At 64.6% G+C, this 26,508-nt stretch overlaps 8 protein-coding genes across 8 annotated transcripts; 4 read left to right on the forward strand and 4 right to left on the reverse strand.

The window, feature by feature from the left end:
• Positions 1 to 4,540: 4,540 nt before the first annotated feature.
• On the forward strand, positions 4,541 to 5,433 carry EMIHUDRAFT_240358 (hypothetical protein; the record flags this gene model as incomplete). The annotated part of the gene is made up of 4 exons (XM_005774786.1): positions 4,541 to 4,818; positions 4,890 to 5,052; positions 5,115 to 5,226; positions 5,306 to 5,433. The coding sequence occupies 4 exons, from the start codon at positions 4,541 to 4,543 to the stop codon at positions 5,431 to 5,433; spliced, it is 681 nt and encodes a 226-aa protein (XP_005774843.1).
• A 173-nt stretch (positions 5,434 to 5,606) lies between these two features.
• On the reverse strand, positions 5,607 to 7,012 carry EMIHUDRAFT_444285 (hypothetical protein). Its single transcript, XM_005774787.1, has one exon. It carries the CDS (start codon positions 6,980 to 6,982, stop codon positions 5,951 to 5,953), a length of 1,032 nt encoding a protein of 343 aa, XP_005774844.1. The 5' UTR covers positions 6,983 to 7,012; the 3' UTR covers positions 5,607 to 5,950.
• Positions 7,013 to 7,476: 464 nt separating this feature from the next.
• EMIHUDRAFT_240360 (hypothetical protein) lies at positions 7,477 to 8,097 on the forward strand (the record flags this gene model as incomplete). Its single annotated transcript, XM_005774788.1, has 1 exon — positions 7,477 to 8,097. The coding sequence occupies one exon, from the start codon at positions 7,477 to 7,479 to the stop codon at positions 8,095 to 8,097; it is 621 nt and encodes a 206-aa protein (XP_005774845.1).
• Positions 8,098 to 9,803: 1,706 nt separating this feature from the next.
• On the reverse strand, positions 9,804 to 11,519 carry EMIHUDRAFT_240361 (hypothetical protein; the record flags this gene model as incomplete). The annotated part of the gene is made up of 2 exons (XM_005774789.1): positions 9,804 to 9,950; positions 10,104 to 11,519. 2 exons carry the CDS (start codon positions 11,517 to 11,519, stop codon positions 9,804 to 9,806), a joined length of 1,563 nt encoding a protein of 520 aa, XP_005774846.1.
• A 2,319-nt stretch (positions 11,520 to 13,838) lies between these two features.
• Positions 13,839 to 15,581, forward strand: EMIHUDRAFT_116759 (hypothetical protein; the record flags this gene model as incomplete). Its single annotated transcript, XM_005774790.1, has 1 exon — positions 13,839 to 15,581. The coding sequence occupies one exon, from the start codon at positions 13,839 to 13,841 to the stop codon at positions 15,579 to 15,581; it is 1,743 nt and encodes a 580-aa protein (XP_005774847.1).
• A 4,485-nt stretch (positions 15,582 to 20,066) lies between these two features.
• Positions 20,067 to 21,788, reverse strand: EMIHUDRAFT_469643 (hypothetical protein; the record flags this gene model as incomplete). The annotated part of the gene is made up of 4 exons (XM_005774791.1): positions 20,067 to 20,406; positions 20,573 to 20,615; positions 21,067 to 21,154; positions 21,406 to 21,788. The coding sequence occupies 4 exons, from the start codon at positions 21,786 to 21,788 to the stop codon at positions 20,144 to 20,146; spliced, it is 777 nt and encodes a 258-aa protein (XP_005774848.1). The 3' UTR covers positions 20,067 to 20,143.
• Positions 21,789 to 22,484: 696 nt separating this feature from the next.
• Positions 22,485 to 24,972, forward strand: EMIHUDRAFT_430487 (hypothetical protein). Its single transcript, XM_005774792.1, has 6 exons — positions 22,485 to 22,765; positions 22,837 to 23,120; positions 23,242 to 23,672; positions 23,856 to 24,086; positions 24,280 to 24,351; positions 24,435 to 24,972. Exons 1-6 carry the CDS (start codon positions 22,507 to 22,509, stop codon positions 24,694 to 24,696), a joined length of 1,539 nt encoding a protein of 512 aa, XP_005774849.1. The 5' UTR covers positions 22,485 to 22,506; the 3' UTR covers positions 24,697 to 24,972.
• A 66-nt stretch (positions 24,973 to 25,038) lies between these two features.
• EMIHUDRAFT_240366 (hypothetical protein) lies at positions 25,039 to 25,333 on the reverse strand (the record flags this gene model as incomplete). The annotated part of the gene is made up of 2 exons (XM_005774793.1): positions 25,039 to 25,254; positions 25,325 to 25,333. The coding sequence occupies 2 exons, from the start codon at positions 25,331 to 25,333 to the stop codon at positions 25,039 to 25,041; spliced, it is 225 nt and encodes a 74-aa protein (XP_005774850.1).
• Between the last annotated feature and the right edge of the window lie 1,175 nt (positions 25,334 to 26,508).

The following is a 26,508-nucleotide window of genomic DNA, read 5'->3' on the forward strand; positions in this document are numbered from 1 at the left end:
CACGGGCGGCGGCGGGTTCGTGCCGCGGCGGCTTCGCGTGGTGTCGTTGGATCGCGCCGCCTTCCGCGTGCGCTCTCTCGCCGTTGGAGAGTGCTTCGAGCTTGGCCGGCACCCGCAAGGCACAGCGGCCGCCGTCCGGTCGGTTGGGCGGGGGAGGCGCGTCTCTCTTCACACCTCCGGCCTTGTGGTAGGGACCGAGGTCAAGGCGATTACCTACTCCGCGATGCGCATCACAGAGACGCCCACGCGAGCGGATCTTCTCGTCATCGTCGACATCTAGTCAGTTTTTCTCACCACGCGGTCTTTCTGTTTTTTGACTTCGGAATCCTCGCCCCGCGCCGCCGCAGCGCGCCGCCTGTCGCTGTCCATGCTTTTAGCTTTACGTTTTAGCCTTTTCTCTAAAGCCGTATCTAATAAAAGGAAAATCCTTTATTTACACCCAGATTTTTTATTTATTTTTGCGCCAGTCCCGAACAAACAACTCTCTCTCCCAGTCCCGTGCCTAGTGTCGTGCGAGGGCCGAGGGAGTCTTGCCGGAGCACTTGGAGGGTGCAGTCATTAACCTCACATCCAGGGCGCCGGGGAGCTAAAAGAAGCGCACCCAGCGGGCCGGATGATGATCGGTATCGGGCTACGGGCAAGAGAGCCCTGACCCCTAAGGGGGGGTGCGCGTTCGCAGGGAAAGGGCCGTAAAGTCAACACGGGTCTCCGAGGGTTGGGGCTCGCGCTCCGGGTTTCCCCTAGCAGCAGAACGCCCCCTCTAGTACGACTCGTACTAATAAACACGCGACACACCATGGACACGAGACGACACGCACACTCCCACTCGGCGACGGCCTCGCCGCTCAGGATCCCTCCGCTCGGTCTCCTTGCCCCTTTTCCGGGGAGGTTCCCCTCTCCTCTCGGCCCTTCCTCTTGTTCGCATCCCGATGGTCATGCGACGGGCGCTTCTGGTAAAATTCTTTTTCGCAGTCCCGCCCGGGGCCCGTGTAAAAGAAATAATTTTGTTACTCGAAGAAAACACAGAACCAAACGAGGGATGGGAAAAGAAAAGAATTTTACAACAAAGCTCCCTCGCACAACACTGGGCACGGGACTGGCTCATTGAAAAGAAAGAACACAGACAACCCAAGGGAGGGATGGGAGGACGGCACGCCGCCACCACACAGGGATTTTAAGGAGAGGAGTGTGGTGCTAGCCCCACCCTAATCCCTTGGTCGTCTGCCTCTTTCTATCTCCCTTCGCAGTCCCTCGCCGATTCTCGCTGCAACCTTCATGCCACCTCGCGGTCGTCCCACTCTCGTCGTTCTCCCTCCTGTCGTTTCCTCCTCTGTCGCGTCGCTCTCGTCTGCCTCGTCCTGCGACGCCGCCGCCGCCTGCCGATCCCTTGCTCTTGCGGCTTCTCCCGCCTTTCGGCGCAACTCTGCCCTCCTCGCGGCATATTTTGGCCCCTCGAGTTTATCGAGCTCTCCTCGCGCAAGGACGACTCTTCTGACGCCCACTCCGATCATTTGCCGCCAAGTCATATCGTTGCTCAGGTCCACTCTCTCTTTGAACACTTGTACGTCCACCGAAGCGATGATGTTGGCGCTGGGGTCCCCTTCGGGTGCATCGTTACAGCTGACGACGGGATTCCAGTTGTCAATTTGCGTGCCCGTCCGGTACGTTGCGTCGTTCGCCATCGCTCTCAGGTCTCGCCCCGCTTCATTCAGCAGTCCGTTGAACATCCTGTCCGAGAGAGTCCGTTCCTTTTGCCTCTGCCTCGTAGGAAGGCCTCCGTCTCGGCGTTGAAGTCCCCACCGATAATGTATTCTCCATGGATTTTGTCTAGCTCGTACTCTCCCACGGCACGCGTCTTGCGCGGGGTCCTTTGTTTCTGTGTCGCCCGTCCCTCCGCCCGCGACCGTTATCTTAGCCTGCCCCCTCACTGGCATGTAGACCCCTATCTGTGTCCATTCCAGTCCGCTTGCCACGTCCTCCATCTCCACCCTCACGACGCGACCTCTCTCCACCTCCTCCATGGCCACTTCTCCCTTCCCGTCTCTCTTTGCTTGCAGGTGGTCCGGGTCCCACACAATCAACACCCCCGCTTTGAGCGCGCGCGCGGCCGGGTCTTTGTAAGCTGGGGTCCCGCACGCCTCTATCCCCTGCGTCTCTAGGTATTCTATCACTTCGCGCATTTCTTCCTCGCCTAGGTGCGTGTCCGCCAGCGTGGCGAGCCACACCCCTCCTTCTTTTATGTACCTGATGATTTCCGCCAGCTTCTTTGTTGCCTCCCTTCCCGTGTTGCGGATCGGTGCGCTTCCCCTTACCCTTAGCTCCCGGATCTCCTCCATCGCCCCCTCTATGCTCTCGAGGCCCCGCCGCATACGTTGAGGTGGCGAAATGAGCTTGTCCGTGCGCCTTCTTCCCGGTTACCCTTTTCTGTTTGCCCTTGCTCATTCCGTTTCCGTGTAGTGCCTTCATGAGCGCGTTCCACTCGGTGATGGGTATATGTGCCACGTGTAGGCCGCGGGTATCCCCAGGTGTGCTAGGTCCTCATCGATGAGGGGCCTCATCCCCCGACGTTGCGCCCGCATGTCCGCCCTCTCGAGCGGGCTCAAGATGGGTTCGACTGCGGGTACCCCGTAGAAGGCTAGGTCAGGGTCTAGCTTCCCCCGCTCCTTCGTTCCGCCGCGCATTCCGTCGGTGTCGCTTCCACGCCCACACCCTTCTCTTTTTTGCGCGGATCGGGAGGGCGGCGACCTCTGCCCCCGTCCACGCTTCGCGTCCCCTTGGCGCTGGGCGCCGTGTACGGCGTTTTCTTTTTCGGGCGCGCCGTCCGGCTTTTTCGCTTCTTTTCTCTGGTGTACCTGTGTTAGTGCCAGTGCGAGCCAGTCCCGTGCCCAGTCCTGTGCCCAGTGTCGTGCGAGGGAGTTTTGTTGTAAAATTCTTTTCTCTCTGCGGGGGGGGGTCCTCCGGTTTTGCGCAGCTGGGGCTGCCCGCTGGCTTCGTTGGCCCTTGTTGTGGCTCGTGGCCGATGCGGTAGAAGAGCTCGGTCGGTTGCCTTCTCCTCTGTCTTTCCTTCCCCGCCATCTGGCTAGGGCGACACCCATGACAGCGGCGGAGACGCACCACATCCACGCCCTTGCGCCGCTCAGGGATGCCAGTCTCTCGAGGTTCTCGAGGTGGATATCCTTTGGCCGCGTTGGGTAGCGAGGATTGGTGTAACCCGAGCCACGGAGGCGTGTTTTCTGACGGCCGACCGTCAGTGCACGGAGTTGCCCCTTCTCCGACTGCCCCGGCTAGTTCACGAGTTTCGCGGGTGTGACCCCATGCGTCAAACCCGAGACCTAGCGCGGGTGGGTTGGAGGGGCCTCGGAAAGGCGCGCAAGCACGCCCTACGTCTTCCCCTCCTCCCCATCGGGCCGCGTGAGCGGCCACGCCTCGCAGATTCGTTTTCGCGCCTGGGTCAGGCGCGCGGGGCATCCCCCGGGTCGCTCGACCAGCGATCCGAAGAGTGGCCGCTATGCGAGGGACAGAGCGGGGCCCTCGACGCCTCAGTCCGGCCCTCCGAGGGGGGAAGGGAATTGCGGGGTCCCCTCGGGCGCCTCAGTTCGGCCCTCCCGAGGGGGGGAGGGGAGCAAGGGGGTGGGGGGATCGGGGCGGTGGGGAGGGGTCTCGGGTTTCATGTGGCTAAGACTTGCCTTTCGGGGAGGGGCCTCCGTTCAAGCGCTCATCACAGGAGTGAGAGCTGCCTGACATCTTCCCCTCCTCCCTCGAGGCAGCGAGTAGGCAGCGAGAGGAGGTCTCGAGCGCCTATATGAAGGTATGTGAGATGGTGATGGGAATGGGTGGCCGGTCGGTCGGGCGGGCGGGCGGTCGGACAGGCCGGGCGGGCGGGAGGGTAGCAGGAGCAGCATCAGCAGCAGCAGCGGCGGCGGCAGCAGCAGCACAGGTTAGGCCAGCCGCGCAGAGGGCAGCGAGGCTCGTTGGGAGTCAGCGCTGCAGCAGCGCCCGCCTCGTTGAGCATGTTGAAAGCAGAGTTATTGGCGTCAATATGGCGCAGCGCAGAGATGCCAGCACCGCGAGGAAGTGCAGGACCCGCGTTTGCGGTGCGAGCCGTCGAGGCAGGATCAAGCTGAAGGACTCGAGTGGTTTCCACACTGACATCCTCGCCCAGAGCATTGCCAGACAGGTTTGCGCCCAGTTTGCAGTCGCTTGGCGTGGTTTGTGCAGGCGCACCAGCCGCAGAGGCAGCGCTGCCGACTCTCATTGGTTGAGCAGCCGTCGCAGTGCTCGACGGATCGGCAGTGTCGGCGCGACCAGCACCGCGCTCGGTCTCGCTCAGCGAGGCGGCCGAGAGCACAGGCAAGCCGCAAACGCGCATTTGGGACGCACGTAAAAGCCTGTGTCCCTAGCTGTGAACAGCAAAACGGGACAGTATACTGTTTGTGAGTGGTTGAGAGTGCGAGCCGAGGCCGTGCGGTTCACAACGACGCTGGTTGTCCTGCCCGACTGCGTCGTCACCGCGTGATTAGGAGCCTGCTTTTCTGGGGCGATGCTGCTCCTGGCCATCTCCGCTCTCGCCTCCGTCACTGCTGCGCCGAGCACTGGCATCGTCGTGCACGGCTTCCACTGCAACGCTCCGCGCTGGGAGGAGGTGGTGTGGGGCGACGAGGCGGCGCAGCGGCTCGGGCGGCTGCCGCACGCAGCGCTCCTCGCCTGGCAGGCACGGCACGAGCTGCAGGCCTTCATCTGCGGCTCGGGTGCCTCGCAGACCGCAAGCGGCTCTGCTGAGGCGGACGCACTGATCTCGCTGCTCTTTGAGCGGCTGCCGTCCCTCCTCTCCTTTGACGCCTTTCGAGGGGTCGACCTGGAGGCGCTCGAGGCGCTGCTCCGCCGCACAGTCTCGCCGACACCGAGTCGCTCAACACGCAGCAGGAGGTGCTCGCGGCGCTCGCGCGACTGTCGCGGCTGGGCGTGCAGCGGGCGCTGCTGGTCTCCTCGCCGACGCACATGCCGCGCTGCCTCCGTGATGCGAGCGTCGCGGCGGCGCGCCTGGGCTACGAGGTGCGGGCGGCGCTCTCGGGTCCGAGGCCCTGCCAGCGGACACGCACACACCTCTCTCCTAGGGCACCGTTCTCGCCTCCCCCTGCGGCACGTCCTGGACCGAGGAGACAGCTGTCGTGGTCGAGCCGCCCCACAGGCCGGACGGAGGCGCCTCCGCGGCGCTCTTCGGCTTGGGTACCATCCACCACCGTAGCCCGCCTCCTCGCCCGGCCTCTCCGCTCACCACGCCACTCTCCCGCCCGCCGTCCCTCAGTTCGCCGCGCCGCTGCCCTCGCCTTCGGAACCACCGCGACCGAGAGCGGGAGGCGGCCGGCTGAGTTCCTCGCCGCGTTCGAGCGGCTGCTCGCATCCTTTGAAAATAGGAAATCGAGTACTGTGTGACCTCTGCGTATCGCTCTACGTAGCTAACTGCAGAGTGGCGGCGGCGACCGGCGAGGGGAGGGGGGAGCGGTGCGTCGCGAGCGGCGCGGACTGGTGCGCGCCGGCTGGGCGCGCGGTCACCCACACACCCACACATCAGGCTTGGCCGGAATCTTTTCCTCGGGACCTCGCTTCTCCTCGAAGAGAGCTCTCAAAAAAGTAATGGTGAACACCGCGGACCGCGCGCCGTCCCCGCCGAGCGCGAGCCGGCTGTAGCCGCTCTACTCTGATCTCTGTATATAGAGCGAGCTCGAGCGAGCGCGTTTGCCGTGGGCTGGGTGGCCTGGCCCCCTGGGGTTCTGGAACGCCCTGAGAGGAATGATATCGCGAGAGCGAGAGACCCCACCACGCGCCGACTCGTGACTGCGCGCACGCGAGCGCTCCGAGGCCGTGCCACGAGTCAGGGCCGCGCCACGCCCGCACTCACGCCTGTTCTGGCGCGGCCCTGCGCTCTAAATCCGCGCGTATCCGCGCACACCTAGGTGGATGAGGCCGAGCTGCCGTGCCGGTGCTCCCTCAGCAGGCGCTGCGCCTGCTCGAGCTTCCACGCGCGCGCGGCGTCCTCCTTGTGCATGTGCACAAACGGGTTCGGGTCGTCGGACGCCATCGAAGCAAAGGTGTGGTTGACGTCGCGGTGATGAGACTCGTCTGCGTAGATGCAGCGGAGGGTGTCGAGCCACGTCGCGTCGTCCGGCAGCTTCCAGTAGCCTTTTGCGATCTCGGGGGCTGGGAGACCCGACCACTCGGCGTGCAGCCGCGTGCCCGGCGTCTCCAGGTGCGAGATCACGTTGTGGTACGTCTCGCATGCGGTTTGCTCGAGATAGCCGACGAACCGGTGCATGGCCTTTGGGTTCACGACGTAGATCATCATCAGGAAGGGCGTCATCGAGAACTGCGCGCCGATGCACATGAGGCGGGTGACGGGACCCGCTTGGAACATGGAGAGGCAGGTAAGCAGGTGCATCCGCTCGTTCTCCGCCTCCTCTAACAGCGTGTGAATCCAGCCGTAGTCGCGCTCCAGCGCCCGCAGGGAGTGGAAGTGGCGCATGCCGGCGGCCACGAAGCCGGGTACGCCAGCGAAGGACTCGAGGACGATGAGGCGCCACACCAGCGACGAGGGCGAGGGGTCGTGGTGCGTGTAGCCAGTGATGAAGTTGAACGGGTGGTAGAGGCCATAGTACATGAAGCCGTGCATCACCTTGTCGGAGAGCGTCTCTGGCACGTGCTTGTCACTGAAGGTGGCCAGCGCCGAGTCGAGCTCGTCCTTGGACCAGATGTGATTCTGCTGCCGCCCAGTCTTGTCGGCCATCTCCCGCTCCATCGCCAGGTACTGCTTTTGCGGCAGAAGTGGGTGCACTGTGTTGCTCGCCTTGAAGTGCTGCGTGCTCAATGAGCGGAGGGCGCCGGTGGATAGCGGCAGCCGCAAAGTCGAAGGAAGAAGATGAGGAGGAGGAAGAGATGGGCTCAACAACTTGCGGCTGCTACGGAGCACGAGAGAGGAGCGATGCATCGAGCCGACGGCGATGCCTTCTGACCAAGGCTCCGGACGCGTCCAGGCGCCGGACATTTCTTTTGACGTTTGAATGTTTGTATGGTTACTGGTTCTGTCGCAATCCCTTTGATGGGCGTCGAACCCCAAGCAGCCTGGGCATCGATTGGGAGGGAGAAAAAGTGGAGGGTGAGGGTGCCCGGTTAATCCATTCCTCGGGCCCCGGCACTCTCATTACGTCATTTCATGTACATGTACAAACTGTTCACATTGCGCAGCTGCCGTCCCTTCGCCGTTCTCTCGGCGGACGGCAGAGCGCTGCGCACCTGCGCTGTCGCCCTGTCAAGCACGCGCTCGTGCTTCGTTGCGGTGACACACCCTGTCCCACCCGTGTGTGTGATCAGTGTCTATTACAGCACATTTCTCTAACCCACAAAATTCTCTCTCGCGCGCTCGAGCGAGGGACGTCCGAGTTTGATTGGGCGGGCGGACGTCGACGCAAAGCGACGTCGACGATGGCTGTGCTCTTGCGAGGCTCGCTGCGGGCGTTCTCGGCGTGGGGGGAGCGGAACCCGTCCGCACTGAACGTTATGGCCGCCACCACGCTCGGCGGCGCCGGCGATGTCGGCGCGCAGCTGATCGAGGGCGCCGATGGGCTCGGCGCGCTTGACGCAAAGCGCACCGCCTGTGTGTGCGCGTGGTACGCGCCGGCGGCGCTATTCTTCTGGACGCCGTTCATGGGCGGTGTCGAGCGCACGTTTGGGACGAGCGGCGCCAAGTCGGTGGCAGCCAAGGTCCTCTGCTACAACCTTGCCATCAGCACGGTCGACATCACGGGCTTCCACCTCGTCTCGCTCACGCCGCAAGTGGGGGCCGAGAAGGCGGTGCAGACGCTGCGGGAAGGGTACGCAGACGCCGTCGCCGCGGGGTGCAGCTTGTGGGTGCCCGCGATGACGCTCATCTTCTGGCGGGTTCCTGCACACCTGCGGCTGAGCACGAGCTACGCGCTTGACGTGTGCTGGGCCTCCACGATGTCCTTCCTCAGCAACCGGAGGAAGAATCTGGTCGAGGCGGCGCCACCGCCGGCGCCGGCATGGAGCGGGAAGCTTGGAGTGAGAAAGAGCGTCATTGACTGAGGCCGAGACTGCATGAACGTTGTGCTGGTGCGTCCCTTGTGCCCCACAGTACTTATGTTCATGTCGAGGGGGCAGGGGCCAGGACGAGCGTGACGGCGGGCATGTCCGGGCGCGTGGGCGCGTTGATTCCTCTCGAGGTCTCTCTACTCTTTTTAGCCCCCCGCTACCCAGTCGCAGTCGTGCGACGTAGCGGGGGGCCACGACTACGTTTACGAAAACATAAGTAGTCCCGCGAGGTGTGAATTGGCCGCCCCAGTAGCCCCGTAGCTCTTTGTGTTGCGATGCTTCCTGGCGAGGGAGTGTTGGGCTTTCCGGCCCCCACTCGGCTCTTGAGGCATTTATCGGCATCTTAATATGCCGTAGGGACATACAGCAAGGAGTAGTGTCCACGCGCGCACACGCCCGAGTGCCAATTTGGCTACGGGTTAGGGTTGCGTTGTCCTAACGCCTCCGTCCGTCCTGGACGGGCGTTGGCGCGTGCATATCCCCCACGGCTAACTAGCAACACTACTGCTAATGCTGGCCTCGTCCCCTCAAGTTGAGCAGCTTGCCTTGGCTTCGACTGCTCAGACATTGGAGGAGATAAGGGGATGGTGGTGGGTAGAAGAATGCGAGAAGAGCTGAGCCAGAAGCTGTCGCGCGAGTCCAGGTCCGATCCATCCAGTCGGTCCGTCCTGTACTCGTCCAGTCGATCTGACGTTTGGCTACACTAGTAGAGCCGTGGGCTCATTTCACGTAGCTCTTTGTGTTGCGATGCTTCCTGGCGAGGGAGTGTTGGGCTTTCCGGCCCCCACTCGGCTCTTGAGGCATTTATCGGCATCTTAATATGCCGTAGGGACATACAGCAAGGAGTAGTGTCCACGCGCGCACACGCCCGAGTGCCAATTTGGCTACGGGTTAGGGTTGCGTTGTCCTAACGCCTCCGTCCGTCCTGGACGGGCGTTGGCGCGTGCATATCCCTTCCGGTGCTTGCGTGACGCCTCGCGACTCCCGCGCTCCGGCATCCTTGCATGTCCCTACTGGGTGGGTGGGTCGTGGCCCGCGCGCCTTCGCGCGGGATTATTGCGACTCGCTCCCTCGAGCGAGCGCCCCCCCTTTTTCCATTACGGGCCTGTCGCGCTCCGCGCACCAGTACAGGCCCATATTCCACGCCCCTCGGCGTCAGGCCATCACATGGCATCAATAGTAGATAGCTCTCCTCGAGCTACACTACCTCGTGCTCCGCACGAAATCATGACGAGTCCCCCCTCAGTCAGTCCCCAACCCCCGGGCACGGCACACAGCTTCCGGGCTGCGGCTCACTGTGTCGCACCTTAACACATTCGGCGCCTGGGCGCGTACTCGCGCGGTGCTGACACATCGGTCCTGCTTTCCGAAAGAGGCAGCCGTGCTGCTTTCCGAAAGAGGCAGCCACGCTGCTTTCCGAAAGAGGCCGCTGCGCTGCTTTCCGAAAGAGGCAGCCACGCTGCTTTCCGAAAGAGGCAGCTGCGCTGCTTTCCGAAAGAGGCAGCAACGCTGCTTTCCGAAAGAGGCAGCTGCGCTGCTTTCCGAAAGAGGCAGCAACGCTGCTTTCCGAAAGAGGCAGCTGCGCTGCTTTCCGAAAGAGGCCGCGCTGAGGTAGGCACCATGCCAACCTCCGATCCTAGTGTGACGCTGGTGTCGTACCAGCGCCGCACTGAGGCAGGCGCCGTGCCCTACCCCTGGTCCTAGTGTGACGCTGGCTCGTCATCGGGCTCCTCCGCCCCGTCGTCCAGCTCGAGCGCTCGATCCGCTTTCGCCGCCTCCGACCTCAGCGCGGTCACGGCCTCGCTCACCCTCCGGACGTCGTTGTCATCGTCGATGCTCGGCAGCGCCTCCGGGCTAGGCAGCGCTCCGATGAAGGCGTGCGCGCGTCCGACGAGCTCCATGGCCTCGTCTACCGCCCGCGCCGCCGCCGCGCTCGCCTCGCCCACTCTCGACCCCGCCCCGCCGGTTGCGGTCGCCGCCAAGAGCGTGTGCGAGCGCACCGTCTCGAAATTCGCATCGACCGCGGCGTCGAGCAGCGAGATCTGAACTCGCTCGCCGATGCGCGCGTACAGCCGCCTCGCCTCCTCCGACGACCAGCGCAGCAGAGCCATGATCTGCTCCGGCGTTGCGCCCGCCGCCAGCAGAGCGCACGCGAGCCATACGCGGAACGCGCCCGGCTTGGCGCCCAGCCTGTCGGTTTCTGTTGCGGTCCCGGCGCCCCCAACCGCGCCCGCGGGAAGGTGCATCGCCGCGTTGCGGGCCACGGCATGGAGCATGCACACCACTTCGTCGCATCGCTCGGACATGGACTTTGCCGTGTACCGACCTCCCTCGAGCGTGCCGCGCAAGTGCTTCATCTTGTGCTCCAACTCCTTCAGCGATGCGGGCCCAAGATGGTCTCCGTTCTTGAGCACTCCGACGCGCATGGCCACTGTCGACACCGACGAGTACACGCGCCCGACGTCGGCCGGGAGCGACGAGCCGTCCGCCGCCGAGCCCACCATAGCCCGGACCGCGTCGAAGCATGCAAGCGCAGCGTGGAAGTTTTCCTTTAGCAGCGGGGCAAGCTCAGCTTCCCCCACCGGCCGATCCCCGCTCCACACCCACGCCATGCGCCGAAGGTTGATCCGCGCGGCCGGACCGCCCGCCGTCTTGGTAAGATTCATTAGGACCGGCATGACGGGATCCACCGTCAGCATGCCCTTGAAGGCGAGTGCAACCTCCTCGGAATCGAGGTCCTCGCCCATCTTGGACTCTGCGGCACTGCGGATGGCCCGCACCGCCTTCATGAACGACTTTGCATCCCGCGAGGAGACTGTCACGTGGCTTCCCACCGCTGTCGCCGCCCGCGCGTAGAATGCGAGTCGCCCGTCAGATCCCGCGAGATCTCCCAGCTTGAGCTCCTTCAAAAACGCCCGATCCTGCGCAGCCTTGTTCTTTGCGGCTGCAGCAGCCCTCTGGGCAGCGTTTCCCTCCTCCGCGTAGTGCACCTCCGGCTGCACTGGCACTAGGTCTGCCAGGCGCAGGTGCATCTTCTGCTTGATGTCCTCACTCGCTGCCTCCAGCCTCTTCATGATCTCCTCGTATGCCTTGGTCCATGCGGCTTTGCCCATGTCTGCAATCAGCATTGACATGGCTTCAGCCCAACGGGACCATGCGTCCTCGTCGATGTACACCGCGCCGTAACCCGATTCCCACGCGTCCGGCGCGAGGGTGACGAACGGCATGACCACCTCCGCGAGGACCGGCCACTCCAGTTCCTTGATCCCATCCACCAGCGAGACACCGGCGATGGATCCCAGGAACGCCTGGCGCTGTGCCTCGCCTTCGAGGAGCAGGTTGTGCGCGCCGCGTGCCGCGAAGCGCTCATTGGCGTCGCCCTCGGCCTGAAGATACGTGATCGTTTTGGTTGCCATAGAAGAATGCGAGAAGAGCTGAGCCAGAAGCTGTCGCGCGAGTCCAGGTCCGATCCATCCAGTCGGTCCGTCCTGTACTCGTCCAGTCGATCTGACGTTTGGCTACACTAGTAGAGCCGTGGGCTCATTTCACTTTGGCCGATAAAGAGCGACCCGTACGACGCGCACTTGTCGTCCTCCCTCCTCGCCAAATGACGGCCGCCCCCCGACACCGACAGTCGCGCTCCGCACGCCTTCGAGGTCAGCTGCGGCCGAGCGACGATCGGCTCGCCTCCGATCGCTGGGCGCGGTCACTCTCCGGCCCATCACCCGCCTGCCGATCACCTGTCCGCCTCGCCGCGCGCGGGCCGCTCGCCTGCTCGCCACCGCCGCCGCGTTTCCCCGCGCCGCCACGCTTCCCTGTGCACCTGACCGCGCTCGAGCCGCCGCGTTTCCCCGCGCCGCCACGCTTCCCTGTGCACCTGACCGCGCTCGAGCTGCGCACAGACGGCGCGCTCTGGCAGACAGAGCAGCGGCCGCCTAGGTGGTCGCTGCTCCGCCCCGTCCGAATCCGTCCGCTCGCGCGTGCCGCTGCCGCCGCCGCCGCCACCACCGCGCCGCGCTTCCCCGCGCCGCCACGCTTCGCTGCACCTGACCGCGCTCGAGCTGCGCAGGCAGACGGCGCGCTCTGGCAGACAGAGCAGCGGCCGCCTGGGCGGCTGCTGCTCCGCCCCGTCCGAATCCGTCCGCCCGCGCGTGCTGCTGCCGCCGCCGCCGCCGCTCCACCCGGTTGCCGTGTGTCGTGAGAGTTTGCTTTGTGCATGTGTATGTCGTAATGTGTGTGGACTTATGTCACACTTGAGCCTCTATGTATGATTAGTAGACCGGTACTCGGGTTTGGATGGTAGCGGGGGGCCCCGCCGGAGGCTGGTTACTGATCTCTCTCTCCGTGTGTCTCTTCTCTCTCTCTCTCTCTCTCTCCGTCTCTCTCTCCGTCTCTCTCTCCCTCTCTCTCTCTCTCCCTCTCTCTCTCTCTCTCTCTCTCTCTCTCTCTCTCTCTCTCTCTCTCTCTCTGTCTCTCTCGAGGTTCTCGAGGTTCTCGAGGTGGATATCCTTTGGCCGCGTTGGGGGTAGCGAGGATTGGTGTAACCCGAGCCACGGAGGCGTGTTTTCTGGCGGCCGACCGTCAGTGCACGGAGTTGCCACTTCTCCGACTGCCCCGGCTAGTTCACGGGTTTCGCGGGTGTGACCCCATGCGTCAAACCCGAGACCTAGCGCGGGTGGGTTGGAGGGGGCTCGCCCCGTTCCTCCCCATCGGGCCGCGTGAGCGGCCTCGCCTCGCAGATTCGTTTTTCGCGCCTGGGTCAGGCGCGCGGGGCATCCCCCGGGTCGCTCGACCAGCGATCCGAAGAGTGGCCGCTATGCGAGGGAAAGAGCGGGGCCCACGGGGTACGCCTCCGTCCGGCCCCCTCCGAGGGGGGAAGGGAATTGTGGGGTCCCCACGGGCGCCTCAGTTCGGCCCTCCCGAGGGGGGGAGGGGAGCAAGGGGGTGGGGGGATCGGGGCGGTGGGGAGGGGTCTCGGGTTTCATGGGTACTAAGCTGACCTTTCGGGGAGGGGCCTCCGTTCAAGCGCTCATCACCGGAGTGAGAGCTGCCTGACGTCTTCCCCTCCTCCCTCGCGGCAGCGAGTAGGCAGCGAGTAGAGAGGGTGGAGGGGCCTCGGTGACAGGCGAGCGCAGTGGCGCGCGCCCAACGTCTTCCCCTCCCCCTCGGGAGTACCTATACGCTAGACGAGCGAAGGGCGGTGGCTAGTGCGCGGGCGAGGGGAGGGGGCGGGGCGGGGCGGGGCGGGGCGGGGCGGGCGGGCGGGCGGGCGGGGAGGAGGGCAGGGGAGGGAAGGCTTGGCTATCAGCTGCTGTCGAGCCGCAGACTGCCGCTGTTGTTAGCGCCGCGATCCGCCGCCGCGCCGCCGCGCCGCCGCCGCCTGCGCCGCCTGCGCTCGCCGCCGCCTCGCAGACGACACCTCTCGCGCTCGAAGAGCCGCGCAGCGGGCCGCGAGGTGGAGGTCAGAGAGCCGCAAAGTGGTCTCTCTCACTCACTCACTCACTCTCGCTCGCTCGCTCGCTCGCTCTCTCCGTCTCTCCGTCTCTCCGTCTCTCCTAATAAATAAATAGAGCAGTCATCTCCAGGGAGAGATGGGCGACGCACACGAACACAGAGGGACAGTGCGCACCGCGGATCCCCAGGGCGACTTCACGTCGGGACGAATCGACGACTCCCCGCCTGCACCAGCGTGTGCGCCTCGCCATTCTACACACTTGGTCTGTCGCCTTCACAAAATGCCACGCGTGTTTGGCCTGGTCAAGCCGGCACTCGAGCCCAGCCAGGGAAAGGAAAGCGTCTTCGACCTCTTCGCCAGCCTCAAGGCGCCGGGCATGCGTGACTGGAAGCTGGTGGATCCTGTGAGCCGGCCCGCGCTGCTGCCGCCGTCAACGCCGGCGCTGCTGCAGCCGACTCGGCATCATCAGCCATCGCCGCCGCCGCCGGGCCACCCTCCTCGCGCGCCGTCGCAGCTCCACCCACCACCACAGCAGCCGCCGCAGCCGCCGCGCCCGCCGCCGCCACAGACGCCGCGCCCGCCGCCCGCCGCCCCGGAGCTGTGCTACACGGACCTTCACCGCCGGTTTTCGTGGCTCAACGTGTACACGGCCCAGTCGCTCGCCTCCACCTTCTCGAAGAAGGAGCTGAGCTTCATTCTGCGACGCCACTCGATCCAGCGGGGCGGGAAGAAGGAGGACCTTGCCCTCGAGCTCATGGCGTTGATAAGGTCCGACGGTCTTTCGGCGCCCGACGATCCCATCGTGGGGTTGTTCGCTGCCAACGTCGCGCCTGCCGAGTCGCAGGACGAGACCCAGGCGCCTCCCGGCTGGCTGGCCGACGGCGGAGCGGCGTGCAGCCAGAGCTTGGCGGCCGCTGATGCACCGGCTTCGTTTGGCTTCTCAAACGGCAACGTCGAGTCGCAGACAGAGCAGCAGTCGCAGTCGCAGCAGTCGCCCTGGATGGGCATCGACCGCGTGCCATCACAAGCGGCGGCCGTACAGCCAAAGGCAACCCTCCCGTCCACGCCCAGGACGGTCGTGCCGAGACCCTCCACAGCAGTGCCCCCTCCATCGTCGCAGCACCCCGACTGCATTACGCCGCCGGATTTGGCACGAGAAGCGGTTGCGGTGGTGCATCCGCCACGCCGCACGATCGGTCTGAGCGCCGCGGAGCGGGAGCTGATCGATCGGCTCAAGAGCGAGGCCGCGGTTGCGGGCGCCATTTGGCCAGACTTTGACGCCCTGCGGTTGGACTTCTCGCTGATGCCGCGCAAGGCGAGCCGGAGTGACACTCTCTGCTCCGAGGTCGCTGCGTCTGCATCGCGTGGCGTCGATCGTGGCGGGGCCCTCTCCCCGAGTGCCGTGGGGCCACTCGCCCATTCGCCTCCGGCGGCAGCTTCACTTGGTGCGCGGTCGTCCGGCGAGCCCGGCGTGGAACACTCTGCGCTCGCTCCAGAGCCAGCGCCGAAGCGGCCACGGCAGGGAAAGAGTGCCGAGGAGGTGAGCGATCTGATCAGCAAGGCACGGAGGATCGTGCGCGGCGTCAGCGAGCAGCAAGCGGCTTCCGCGCTCGCCGCGGCCGACTACTGCCTGGGGCCAGCCTTGGCGGCGTTGCGGCGTGCACTCCAAGAGCAGCTGCGAAGCCGCGACGAGGCCGACGAGTCGAGCTCCTGTGTCGCCGCCGCCGACCGGAAGCGCCGCCCCGTGCAGCGCTCCCTCGGGCTCTGCTTCGCGGGCGGGCCGTCGCAGACGGCCGGCCTCGAGGACAGCGCCGGTTCGGGCGGCGGCTCTCGGAGCTGTGTCGGTCTCGAGCGACTGGAGCGGGGCGCAAGCGAGTGGCGCGATGCGTGTGACTCGGGCTCCGAGACGACGATGGGGGAGCGCTCGGACCTCGATGATGGCGATGCCACCGAGCGGGAGGCCCGGTCAGATGACGGCTCTGACGACGGGTACCACGCAGACGGGTACGGCTCGCTGTCGTGACTGTGAGCGGTCCAGTATGATAGGGGTGGGAGAGGGGGGGGGGTTCTCGCGGTCTTTGCATGGCGCACGTTTTGGGGCAGCGTTGAGCGATCACACTTCGTGGTGTGTGTGTGTGTGCGTGCAGCCGCGTGTGTGCAATGCGCGGTGACTCTTCTTGACGTTGGAGTCAACGTATCCTTTTTGCAGACAGACAGAACTCACTACTCAGTCTCAGAAGTTTCCCGGCACGCACCGACCGCCGGCCCACGTCGCCAGACGGTCCACGCGGCAGCGCCTCCTCGCCGCCCGCCGGCTCAGACAGGGAGACGAGGCGGTGGAACCCTGAGATCGACAGTCGCTTGGTGGCCGGCATGTGTGGCGGCCCGGAGAGTGCCGGCGCCCAAACAAAAAGTTTTTCGCCAAGGCGTGGGGGCGCGGAGGGCTTGTTGGTGAGCCAAAATGGTGATGTCCGATGCGCTGCGCTAGGCTCAGAGCGAGTTCGCGCTGCGCTAGGCTCAGACGGCGAGTCAGACGGCGAGTTCGCGCTGCGCTCTAGGCTCGCGATGGCGAATGCGCATTCAACCTGCGATAGAATTTCACGACAAAAGGCGGTTGCACATGCACGATTCACACGCAAGACAAGGCGCAGACGACGCCTGACGGCTTCCGCGATAGAAAGAATTTTACAACGAAATTCCCTCGCACGACACTGGGCACGGGACTGGCGCGCACTGGCACTAACACGGTACACAAAGAAAAGGACGGACACGACAACCGAATGGAGGGATGGGAGCTGGATTCACCCCTTTGAAAACTTTTAATTTGTCATTTTTAGCTTTTTTTCTTCTTTGTGGAGCATCCCGCGCCCCGCCCCGCTCCGGCCTGAGCTAGCCCTCTTCGCGCACCATCCGCTCCTCCGCACCTTTCTCGCCCTCAAAGAGCCACGCCATGCCGCTGGGAAACTCCGCTCGCACCACCCGCTCCGCCCCTCGCTCGCCCTCAAAGAGCTCGAGGTCCTCCGAGCACCGAGGAAGGAGCGCAAGCAAGAGCGCGCCGCAGGCGAAGCGATTTTTGGCGGCAGGGCTCTTCCAGGTTATCTTCGTGATCACGCGCGAGCCTGTGAATAGGCCCCGAATATGAGTAGTTAGTTGTTAGTTAGTATGATATAGCTGTATGTGCCGACCGACTTCGGTTGCTCGGCTTCGTTAGTGTTGGGCCGCTACTGGAAGTGCGGCCCCCCCCTCCCCCCAGTTATTGTGTGTAGACGATCGTTCACTACCCCAACTAGGATCCCTAAAGTGTAAGAGATAAGGCGTCCCGGTGTGAACGTGTTCCACCCCTCACCCGTGTGCGTGTCTCTCTCTGAGAGAGGAGCCACCCTCCCTTCCTCCTGTGTCCGTGTCTGTCCCGCGCACATTGTCATGGAAAAGAGCGCGCACATTGTAGCGACGTCATTTAGTCCTTTACTGTTTACGATTTCCGACATGGTTCCTTCGCGTGAGATCATCGACGACACTGCGGTCGTCAACGACGGCACGGCGGCCGTCAACCAGCGCACGACGAGCTACTGCGAGCCCGTCGTGGAGTCCACCGTCCGCTCGATACGGTCGGTGAACACCAAGGATGTCTCGGACGGCAAAGCGACGCCAACCGAGGACATCAAGGTGACTGGCAAGGCTGGAGACCTTGCACTCGGCACTGAGGCCGGCAATGAGACTGAGACCAACGGCACTGAGGCCAGCACTGAGACCAAGCTCAAGGGCGACTCCATCAACTCGATGACCAACGCCAACATCACCAGCATCGTCGACTTCGGAGGTGACGGAGCTGGTTTCCAAGACTCATCTGACCTGGCCACCAAGAACGCGCTCTGGCACCTGACCGAGGAGCGCGTGTGGCCGGCGATGCTTGCCGAGGCGGAGAAGATCGCTCTCGACCACAAGAAGGCGTCCGACATCGACATTGCCAAGATCCTCACAGTGCCGCAAGCCGCACAGTTTGCCGAGGCCATGCAACACACCTTCAAGGCCATCGGTGCGGAGATCCACCGGCGCATTGTTAAGCTCGCCGTCTACTTTGCCAAGTTGCTCCCTGCCGGCTTCGCCATTCTCGACTCGCAAACCTCCACTCCCACTCTCGGCTCCGACGTTGCCGACGCCTTCATGCTCAGCACGATTGGCGACGGCTCTGTCAGCAGCGACTGGGATCCGCGGAGGTTCAAGTGCCAGCCATTCAATGGCAACCCCAACGACTACGAGCGGTTCATCAGCGATGCGCTTGACCACCTCGGCAGCTGCTTTGGCACTCACGCTGACGAGGACTACTCACTCGCCGATGAGGCCAAGGGGCACTCCGCCTACGGGTACGTCGAGCAGGACGGAACCGACGCCTCCTTCTTCTACCCTGGGATGGCCGCGCCGCTCCCTCTGCCCGGCGTCGCTCCACCCGCTGGCGGGCACCCACCTGGGACGCCCACCAACCCGACTCGCGTCCTCCTCCTCAAGCTCTCCACCCGGCGGAAGAAGGCGCTCGCCTCCTTTCTGACACAGCACGTCATCGACCAGAACCTCAAGTCGATGCTGCAGAATCTCGCGCCGGGCAACGGTGGGGAGATGTTTCGGCTGCTGCGCCAGCACTGCTTCCGACCGATCAACGACCTCACCGTCCACGAGCTTAAGGAGACGATCGCCAGTCTCAGCTTTGACTCCGTCGAGGTTGGCCGGACCGCCAACTCGCTCAACACCCTCGTGCAAATCTTGCACAACCTCAACCACAAGCTGCCAGATGCCCATCGGCTGAGCGAGTCTGAGCTCGTTGAGAAGGTCCTGCGCTGCATCTCTGGGCTTGGAGGGACCACGCCCCTCGCTCACGATGCGCGTCAGGAGCTCGCCGCCAACCCGACCGAGCGGCGCTTCTGGGTCGCTGGCAACCCTGCTGCTGGCGTCGCCGGGCACCGCTCGCTCACGCTCCTGCTTGAGAAGCTCGAGCCCATGTGGCGCGAAACGCACAAGGCCAACGGCATTCCGCGTCGACGCGACGCTGGGGCCAACCAGCGAGCCGACGCCCACCTCGTCGACGAGGAGGAGGACGACGCCCTCGCCGCCGGCGCCGTGCGTGGCCGGCGCAATGTCGGTCGACTTGCGCGCGGCGCTCAGGCTCCCGTACGCAAGCAGCCCGTCTCCGAAGCCGTCTTACGCGATCTGATCCGCTGCTTCAACTGCCAAGGCCTCGGCCACTCTGCCAAGGTCTGCCCGAGCGAGCTCAACGGCTGCTGCGTCTTCGTGTCGCAGGCGCTCCAGCGCCTCAATGCCGTCGCACGCTCTGGCGCACCGACCAGCAGCTTCGATGGGCGCGGCGATGCACGGGCCGTTGAGGATGCCACCGCCTCTCGCGAGGGCGACGAGGAGGACGGCGACATCGCCGATGCCGACGGTGGGGCTGCCGATGCCGTCGACATCTTCGACCTAGGCTACCTTGGCAACTTCAACGGCAACGCCGACGCCGTCGAGACGATGCCCGTTGTCCATTCTACCGCCGACAAGCAGCCTGCTGCCGAGGAGTACGCCGCCAGCGTCAAGATCTTTGCCGAACAGTCTTCTGATGACCCCTTTTCGAGCGACTTCTTCGGCGGAAGCGGAGCCGAGTTTTGCGAGCCAGACCAGCTGCTGCACGACAACTCATCGGTACTCGGCCCCCGCCCGACGACCACCAGGCGCTAGACGTTTTTGGAGCCTGGCAGCGGTCTATCGGCACTCGTGAGTTCGACCCTGCGAGCAGAGAGTACAACCTCCTCAGCTCGCTGCTCCGCCGCGCGCTCCCTCGCCCAGCCGTCTTGGGCGGGCCCGCGCGCTCGGGCCTTCCGCCCTGGGAGGCAGAAGACCTTGGCGACTACGACCTCCTCAACCCCTCGTCTGCAGCGTGCCGCAAGCAGGTCCTCCTGGAGGAGGGCTGGCCTCGCGGCGAGTTGCCTTCCAAGGTGGGGTTGCGCGAGCATATGCAGGCTCGCGCTGCGCTGGGGTATAGAGTAAGGTGGGCCTGGCCTACCATGGCAATGCCGCTGAGACCGGTGAGTACTTGTACGACCCGAGCTACGCGCCGACGCTGGACATCGGACAAGTAATCCACACGCTGAACAGAATGTTCAATCTCAATTTCCCACCCCCCTGCGCGCGGGCCTTCTAGGCCCGCGGGTAGTCTCCCCCCATCCCCAGGGGCAGGGCCTCCAGGGCTCGCACCTCTCCAAACCTCTCATAGACCAGCGCATAGCGCCATAGGACGTTATTTTCTTGTCATAATCTTGTCAATAACAAGGTCTGTGAACTCTTGAGCACTTGAGCACTGGATAGGGTCGATTCCGCATGGTACGGGACCCCAGTGTGAACAGGGCCTCCAGGGCTCGCAGTCGCACCTCAACCTCTCACCCAGACCAGCGGCAGCGCACAGCGCCATAGGAGGTATTTTCTTCTCAATAACAAGGCTGTGAACTTGGGGTCCCGCTAGTAAATTCTTGAAGTTTCCGCCTCGTGGCATGTTGGATTTCCAAAAGTCCGCCCCTGCGTGTGTCGGCCGCTCACGTCGACCGCTCACGTCGACTCTCCGGCTGCGTACCGGCGCATCCACGCTAGGATGTCCCCCGCGATGGTCGAGCGCAGTGGCTCCGGCTCGCAGAGGAGCGCGTGCAGCGCGTCGTACCGCTTCAGCGTGCGGTCAGCCGCGGGCGTCGCCGCCACCTCGCAGAGCCTCTCGGCCGCCTCGCGCGCCGCCTCGCTCAGCACCAGCTCGCGGTCGGCGAGGAGGCAGAAGAAGGGGCAGGCCAGGCCGGGGAGGGTCGCCTCACAGGCGGCGCCTGTGCGGAGATGCGCCCGGCCAAGAGGCTTTAGCCGAGATGAGCCGGCCCGCGCTCTCACTCCCGGGCAAAGCGGGCCGGGAGCCGGGAGACCGGCCCGAAGCAGGGAGAGCGCGCGGAGGGAGGAAGGGAGAGGGGGGAGGGAGGGAGAAGAGAGCGCGCGGACCGAGCGAGACGCACGCGCTCGCGCTGCCGACGCGCAGCGCCCCCTGCAGGCGGGCGGGAGAGAGCTTAGCCGATTCGCCGGGTGACATCCCACCGGAGGGAACCCGAGCTGTGTATGCGCGCGTCTGTGCGCGTGTGGGACAGACGTTGTTGTCCTCTGCGCGGGGCTTCCCGCGGGGACCAAAGACGGACCGCCGCCGCCGAGAGTGAGTGAGCCGGGTCCGGGATAGGAGGGGCGGCCAGGATCTAAATCTCTCCCGAGATCGCACAACCCGCCCACAACCCGCCTCGCGTGCCTGCCCCGCAGCTGCTGCCCCGTGTATGTTCCGCGTGTGCCCCGCGCTAGGACGTGTGCAAGACTGACTGACTGCCGGGGTCGAGCCTCGCCTTGTAGGAGAGCGACCACATCTCGACCATATCTCGGCTGTATCTCGGCTGCATCTCGGCTGCATCTCGGCTGTATCTCGCCTTGTAGGAGAGGTGGTCCGCGTCGACCCGCTTGATGATGGCCTCGTCCGAGTACTGCTTTGCATTGTCGGTCGCGGACGACGGGATGAGCGGCAGCCGGCAGAGGGGCGTGTACCTGTGCACAGAGGCGCGGGGTGTGAAGAGACGCTGCTCTCACGACAGGAGCGCATGCCCGCAGAGAGGAGGCGGGTACGACAGGGCGGCGAGGAGGTATGCGGCGGCGGCCGACGCCGGAGGCGCGAGCATCGGCGCAAGGAGGACGAGACCGCTCACACCGTCGAGCCTTTCGCGACAGAGCGAGTCGGTAGTTGAGGAATGAGACGCCTGGCGTGCATCGGGCTCGGACGGTGTCTGTTGTGAGCTCACCGCTGCGCGACGCGAAAGGCAATGGCGCCGCCCATCGAGCTGCCGGCGAGGAAGAGCGGCAGGCCCGGCTTCAGCCGCCGTGCCTCTCTTGCGAACGCCTCGCCGTCCTCCTCGAGAGCCTCGCTCGAGAGCAGGAAGCCGCGCAGGCCGTCGCTCTCGCCGTGGCCCGGCATGTCGGGCGAGCACACGGCGAACCCACCAGCGGAGAGCACCTCCGCCGCGAGCGAAGTCGACGGAAAGCGAGCGTGCGAGCCCATGCCGTGGAACAAAACCACCAGGCCGACGGCGGCCGTGGGCGGCTCCCAATGCCAGAGTGCGCAGCGCACGCCCGACGGCGCGTCGAGAGCGCTGCGCGTTGGAGTGCTAGATCTCAAGACTGCCATCGCGTCAGGCTTACCCTGGTAGATACCCGGGTAGGTAGGGGATCTCGAGCACCAATCAAAAAGCGCTACCTGGCTACCTATCCCCAGGCCGCGCAGCGAAAATAGGGGGGTACCTACGTGTTGCAGGGCGGCCCTCTGGGCGGTCAAAACCGGACCTACCCACCTATTGCATAGGGTGTCACGGGGGTCAACAGACCCCCTATCTGGCTAGAGAGAGAGAGAGAGAGAGAGAGTTATGTGAGAGAGAGAGAGAGAGAGAGAGATTTATTTGTGTGTGTGTGTGTGTGTGTGTGTGTGTGTGTGTGTGTGTGTGTGTGTGTGTGTGTGTGTGTGTGTGTGTGAGAGATGTGTGAGAGAGAGAGAGAGAGAGAGAGATTTATTTGTGTGTGTGTGTGTGTGTGTGTGTGTGTGTGTGTGTGTGTGTGTGTGTGTGTGTGTGTGTGTGTGTGTGTGTGTGAGAGAGAGAGAGAGAGAGAGATGTGTGTGAGAGAGAGAGAGAGAGATTTATTTGTGTGTGTGTGTGTGTGTGTGTGTGTGTGTGTGTGTGTGTGTGTGTGTGAGAGAGAGAGAGATGTGTGAGAGAGAGAGAGAGAGAGAGATTTATTTGTGTGTGTGTGTGTATGTGTGAGAGTTTTTGTGTGTTTGTAGAAAGAAAGAAAGAAAAGAGATATTTATTGTGAGACCGCCTCTCGGGCTGGCTGGACTCGGCCGCCTGGAGATGAGCGAGGCAGGCAGCTCTGATGGGTACGACGAGATGTCCTGCTCCCAGGAGGACACCTCGGATCCCGAGGAGGAGATCTTCGACTCGGAGCCCATTCGGCAGCAGACGCAGACCTTCACCGTGCTCGACGCCTCCGAGTGCCTCGCGCTCGCGCAGAAGGAGGTCGATGAGGTGAGGGAGCTATTATGCTGCAGCGAGGAGGTGGCCAGCATCCTGATGCGCCAGTTCCGCTGGAACCGCGAGAAGCTCACCGAAGGCGAGGAAGCGCCAGCCGCGGAGGCGTGCCTTCTAGCCTTGCGCTCACAGCGGCCTGCCACCCGCGCGCAGAGTACCTTTGCGACGCAGACAAGGTACTCAAGCGCGCGGGCATCCATCAGGGCGAGAACCTCGAGATCGTCCACGCCGACGGCGCTGTGGCCGTCGGCGGCACGTCTCAGCCGCGCGGGTCGCTGCCGGACGTGCAGTGCTTGATATGCTACGAGACGTCGGCCGACTACTCTGCGCTCGGCTGCGGGCACCAGTTTTGCAACACGTGCTACACCACCTTCCTGGCCCACAAGATCACCGACGAGGGCTACAACTGCGTCTTTGCTACGTGTCCAAAGCCCGAGGTGTGCCCAGCCCCGCTCAGCCGAGGCCCGCCTGCGCGCGCGCTCCCGCAGTCCGCGCTCTCTGCTGCCCGCACGGCTCGCGCGCGCTCTGCTGACCGCCGGCGTGGCGGCGCGGCGGCAGTGCTCGCTGGTGGTCTCGGAGCGGCTGGTGCACTCGCTCGCGCTGCCGGCCGACAAGCGCGCCATCTTTGACAAGGCGCGGCGCATCGAGCGGTCTTACGTCGACGACAACCCAAACCTCAAGTGGTGCACGGCTGCCGGGTGCGGCAACGCGATCCGCGCGCCAAAGGGGCACCTCGGCGTCAAGTGCTCGTGCGGGCAGCGCTTCTGCTTCAAGTGCAACGACGAGGACCACGCGCCGTGCTCGTGCGAGGAGCTGGCCAAGTGGATGGTCAAGTGCCGCGACGACTCGGAGACGTACAACTGGCTGATGTCCAACACAAAGGCGTGCCCCAAGTGCGCCACCTCGATCGAGAAGAATGGCGGCTGCAACCACATGACGTGCAAGAACTCCTCTTGCAAGTTTGAGTTTTGCTGGGTCTGCCTCGGCCCGTGGAAGGACCACTCGGGCTCGACTACCTAGATGCAGAACACGTCTCCTTGTCTCCCAACTCGCGCTCGAGAGGACATGGATTCCACTGTAAAGCGTTGTCGGCCGTATTCACTGTATTCGCCTCCCTCGTACTCACGCGGTGCTCTGAATACGCTGCACAACACCGTATTCCCGCCCTGAAGTTGGCGTATCCACCGCGCAGGCTCGTACTACTCGTGCAACCGGTACGACCCGGAAAAGGAGAAGGAGAACCCCGAGGCCAAGAAGAAGGACTCGTCGCGCGCCGCCCTCGAGCGGTACCTGCACTACTACACCCGCTTCACAAACCACCACAACTCGCTCAAGTTTGAGGTCGAGGCGAGGGCAAAGATGGAGGAGAAGATCAAGGAGATGGAGAAGCAGGGCGACAAGACGTGCGCGCGCCGCGTCGCCGCCCCGCGGCAGCCGCTCCGCCCCCCCCCCCCCCCACCACCGAACACACACACACACACACACACACACACACACACACACACACACACACACACACACACACACACACACACACACACACACACACACACACACGCGCGCGCCACCCTCCACGCCCCTCCGCCTCGCGCACAGGTGGATCGACTGCACCTACCTGAAGGATGCAAACGAGGCGCTGTACGAGTGCCGGTACGCACTGCAGTACACGTGCGTCCTTCCCCCTCCCCCCCCCGGCCCCGGCCCCGGCCCCTGCCCGGGCACCGCTCCGAACCCCCCTTCTCGCCGCGCAGGTACGTCTACGCCTTCTACTTGCCGCAGGGCGGCAACTTCCGCACGCACTTTGAGATGAACCAGACCGAGCTCGAGCAGCAGACAGAGCAGCTGTCCGAGATGCTCGAGAAGGACGTGTCGGAGATCCACCGCGCAGAGGTGGTGCACTGCTTCACGATGGCAAAGACGAGGCTCACCAACTTGCTCGAGCTCGTCGCCGTCCGCGGATCGGGCTCCGCGACCGACACCTCGGGCGGAGCTGGCAGCAGCAGCGACCCGTGACCGCGGGGAGGACCCGCGGCGGCAGGGCAGGCGCTGAATGCATGGGGCGTGCGTCGAGGGGCCGGCGCCTCGCCGGCTGCTCGTCCTCGTCCTCGCGCCCCTCACAGTACTCTGACACCGTCTGACAAAACCATGGAGAGATGGAGAGAGAGCTGAGAGAGAGAGAGCCGAGAGGGAGCAGAGAGAGTTCGTCCAATGAGACCGAGAGTCTGGAGAGAGGGATATGTACGAGAGTCGCGGTTGAAAAAAATCTAGGCGCAAAGCGCCGTATTCAAACACGACCAACGCTCCGAAGAGCAGCCCCCCGTTTCAGCAGAGCACCGACGCACGAACACCCACAAACTATCCTTTCAGCGCTTTGAGCGCGGCCACTTCTTGCTCGAGAGCCTTTACCCGCTTCTGCATCGCAGCGACGGAGCTGACGGTCTCGCTGCCGAGCGCTTCGATCCGCGCGTCTACTGCTCCCGCCGCAACGTAGATGTCCTGGTGCACGCGGTAGTAGCCAAAAGCGAGCGCGACGACACCGCCCGTGAGGAAGCTCTGGAAGTTTTGGCGGAGCTGCGGAGGCGGGGGAGGGGCGGGCTCGGGCGGGGCTGCAAGAAAACATGCCGCTACGCAGCGAGCGCACCATCGCCATCGCTCGGAGCGGAGCAGCCCAGGGCTCGGCGTCCGACTCGCTGAGAAAAAGAATTGTGCGCGGACCGTGCGCAGGCGCTCCCCCCTTGTCAGGAGCAGGAGAGCCCCACCTGTGCCCCTGGTCGTCCTTCCAAAATCCTGCTCGTGCAGGTGTGGAGTAGTCCTCCTCCCCCATCCCTAAAAAGAAAGAAAGAAAACAGACACGCCGGTCTCGGGAACCGTACCCATACTACTCAAAAGTACAATATACTACCACAAAGCACCACTAGCGATTTCGCGCGGAGGGCGTAGTGAAGCGCTGGGGCGCTCACTGTGTGTTATTCGGGTGGGGATCCATCAGTGGTAACCGGCTTTAGTCACAGATCCAAGCTCAGACGCCACACCAACACCACAAACACGCTCACTTCGCCGCTGCTGTAGAGGGCCGCCGGGGGCCCATACTACGTCGAAGTACGGACCCGATCTCGGCCCTCACGGGCTGCCACGCGCCCGCGCGCGGCGCGGGCCGCACCGCCCATGCCCCCGGGTCACCGACCCCGCCTCTCGGCCCTCTCGGCCCTCAGGAGCGTGCGGGAGACCGGCGAGGGGCGCGCCGCGCGCCGCCTGCAGAGCCGCCAGAGGCATTGTCGCCTCCGCTGGCGGGGTTCCCGCGCGCCCGCCCGCGCCCGGACCCGCGCCCGCTGCGCCCGCGGGCTCCGGATGCGCCGCCATCCTTCTCCTTCTTCTCGATGGCAGTCCGCGTGTGCTTGTCGACGGGTCGGCGGCGTGGTCGAGGGGAAGGTCGCCGGCGGCCGCAACTCCGCCGCCGTCGCTCCGCCGGCTCTGACCGAGTATCGGGCGTTGAGGGCGGCGGCGCAAGCGGGTCTGGCGCATCTATCGCCACGAGCCTCGCGACCGCGGTCGTGGCACACCTGGCGGCGGCTCTCGAGGCCGTCTCTACGGCGCTCGACGCCGTGTGAGGTCGCCGGCGGCCGCAACTCCGCCGCCGTCGCTCCGCCGGCTCTGACCGAGTATCGGGCGTTGAGGGCGGCGGCGCAAGCGGGTCTGGCGCATCTATCGCCACGAGCCTCGCGACCGCGGTCGTGGCACACCTGGCGGCGGCTCTCGGGGCCGTCTCTACGGCGCTCGACGCCGTGTGAGGTCGCCGGCGGCCGCAACTCTGCCGCCGTCGCTCCG

The sequence above is a fragment of the Emiliania huxleyi genome (genome assembly GCF_000372725.1).
Source record: "Emiliania huxleyi CCMP1516 unplaced genomic scaffold EMIHUscaffold_307, whole genome shotgun sequence".
Classification (NCBI taxonomy): domain Eukaryota; phylum Haptophyta; order Isochrysidales; family Noelaerhabdaceae; genus Emiliania; species Emiliania huxleyi.

Bases quoted from the DNA above. Each gene is read 5' to 3' on its own strand.
- EMIHUDRAFT_444285 (XM_005774787.1), bottom strand. From the start codon at position 6,982: ATGCATCGCTCCTCTCTCGTGCTCCGTAGCAGCCGCAAGTTGTTGAGC.
- EMIHUDRAFT_430487 (XM_005774792.1), top strand. From the start codon at position 22,507: ATGAGCGAGGCAGGCAGCTCTGATGGGTACGACGAGATGTCCTGCTCC. The intron at 22,766-22,836 runs GCGAGGAAGCGC...ACCCGCGCGCAG, and splicing joins CCGCGAGAAGCTCACCGAAG to AGTACCTTTGCGACGCAGAC. The intron at 23,673-23,855 runs GTGGAAGGACCA...CCCGCCCTGAAG, and splicing joins TGCTGGGTCTGCCTCGGCCC to TTGGCGTATCCACCGCGCAG.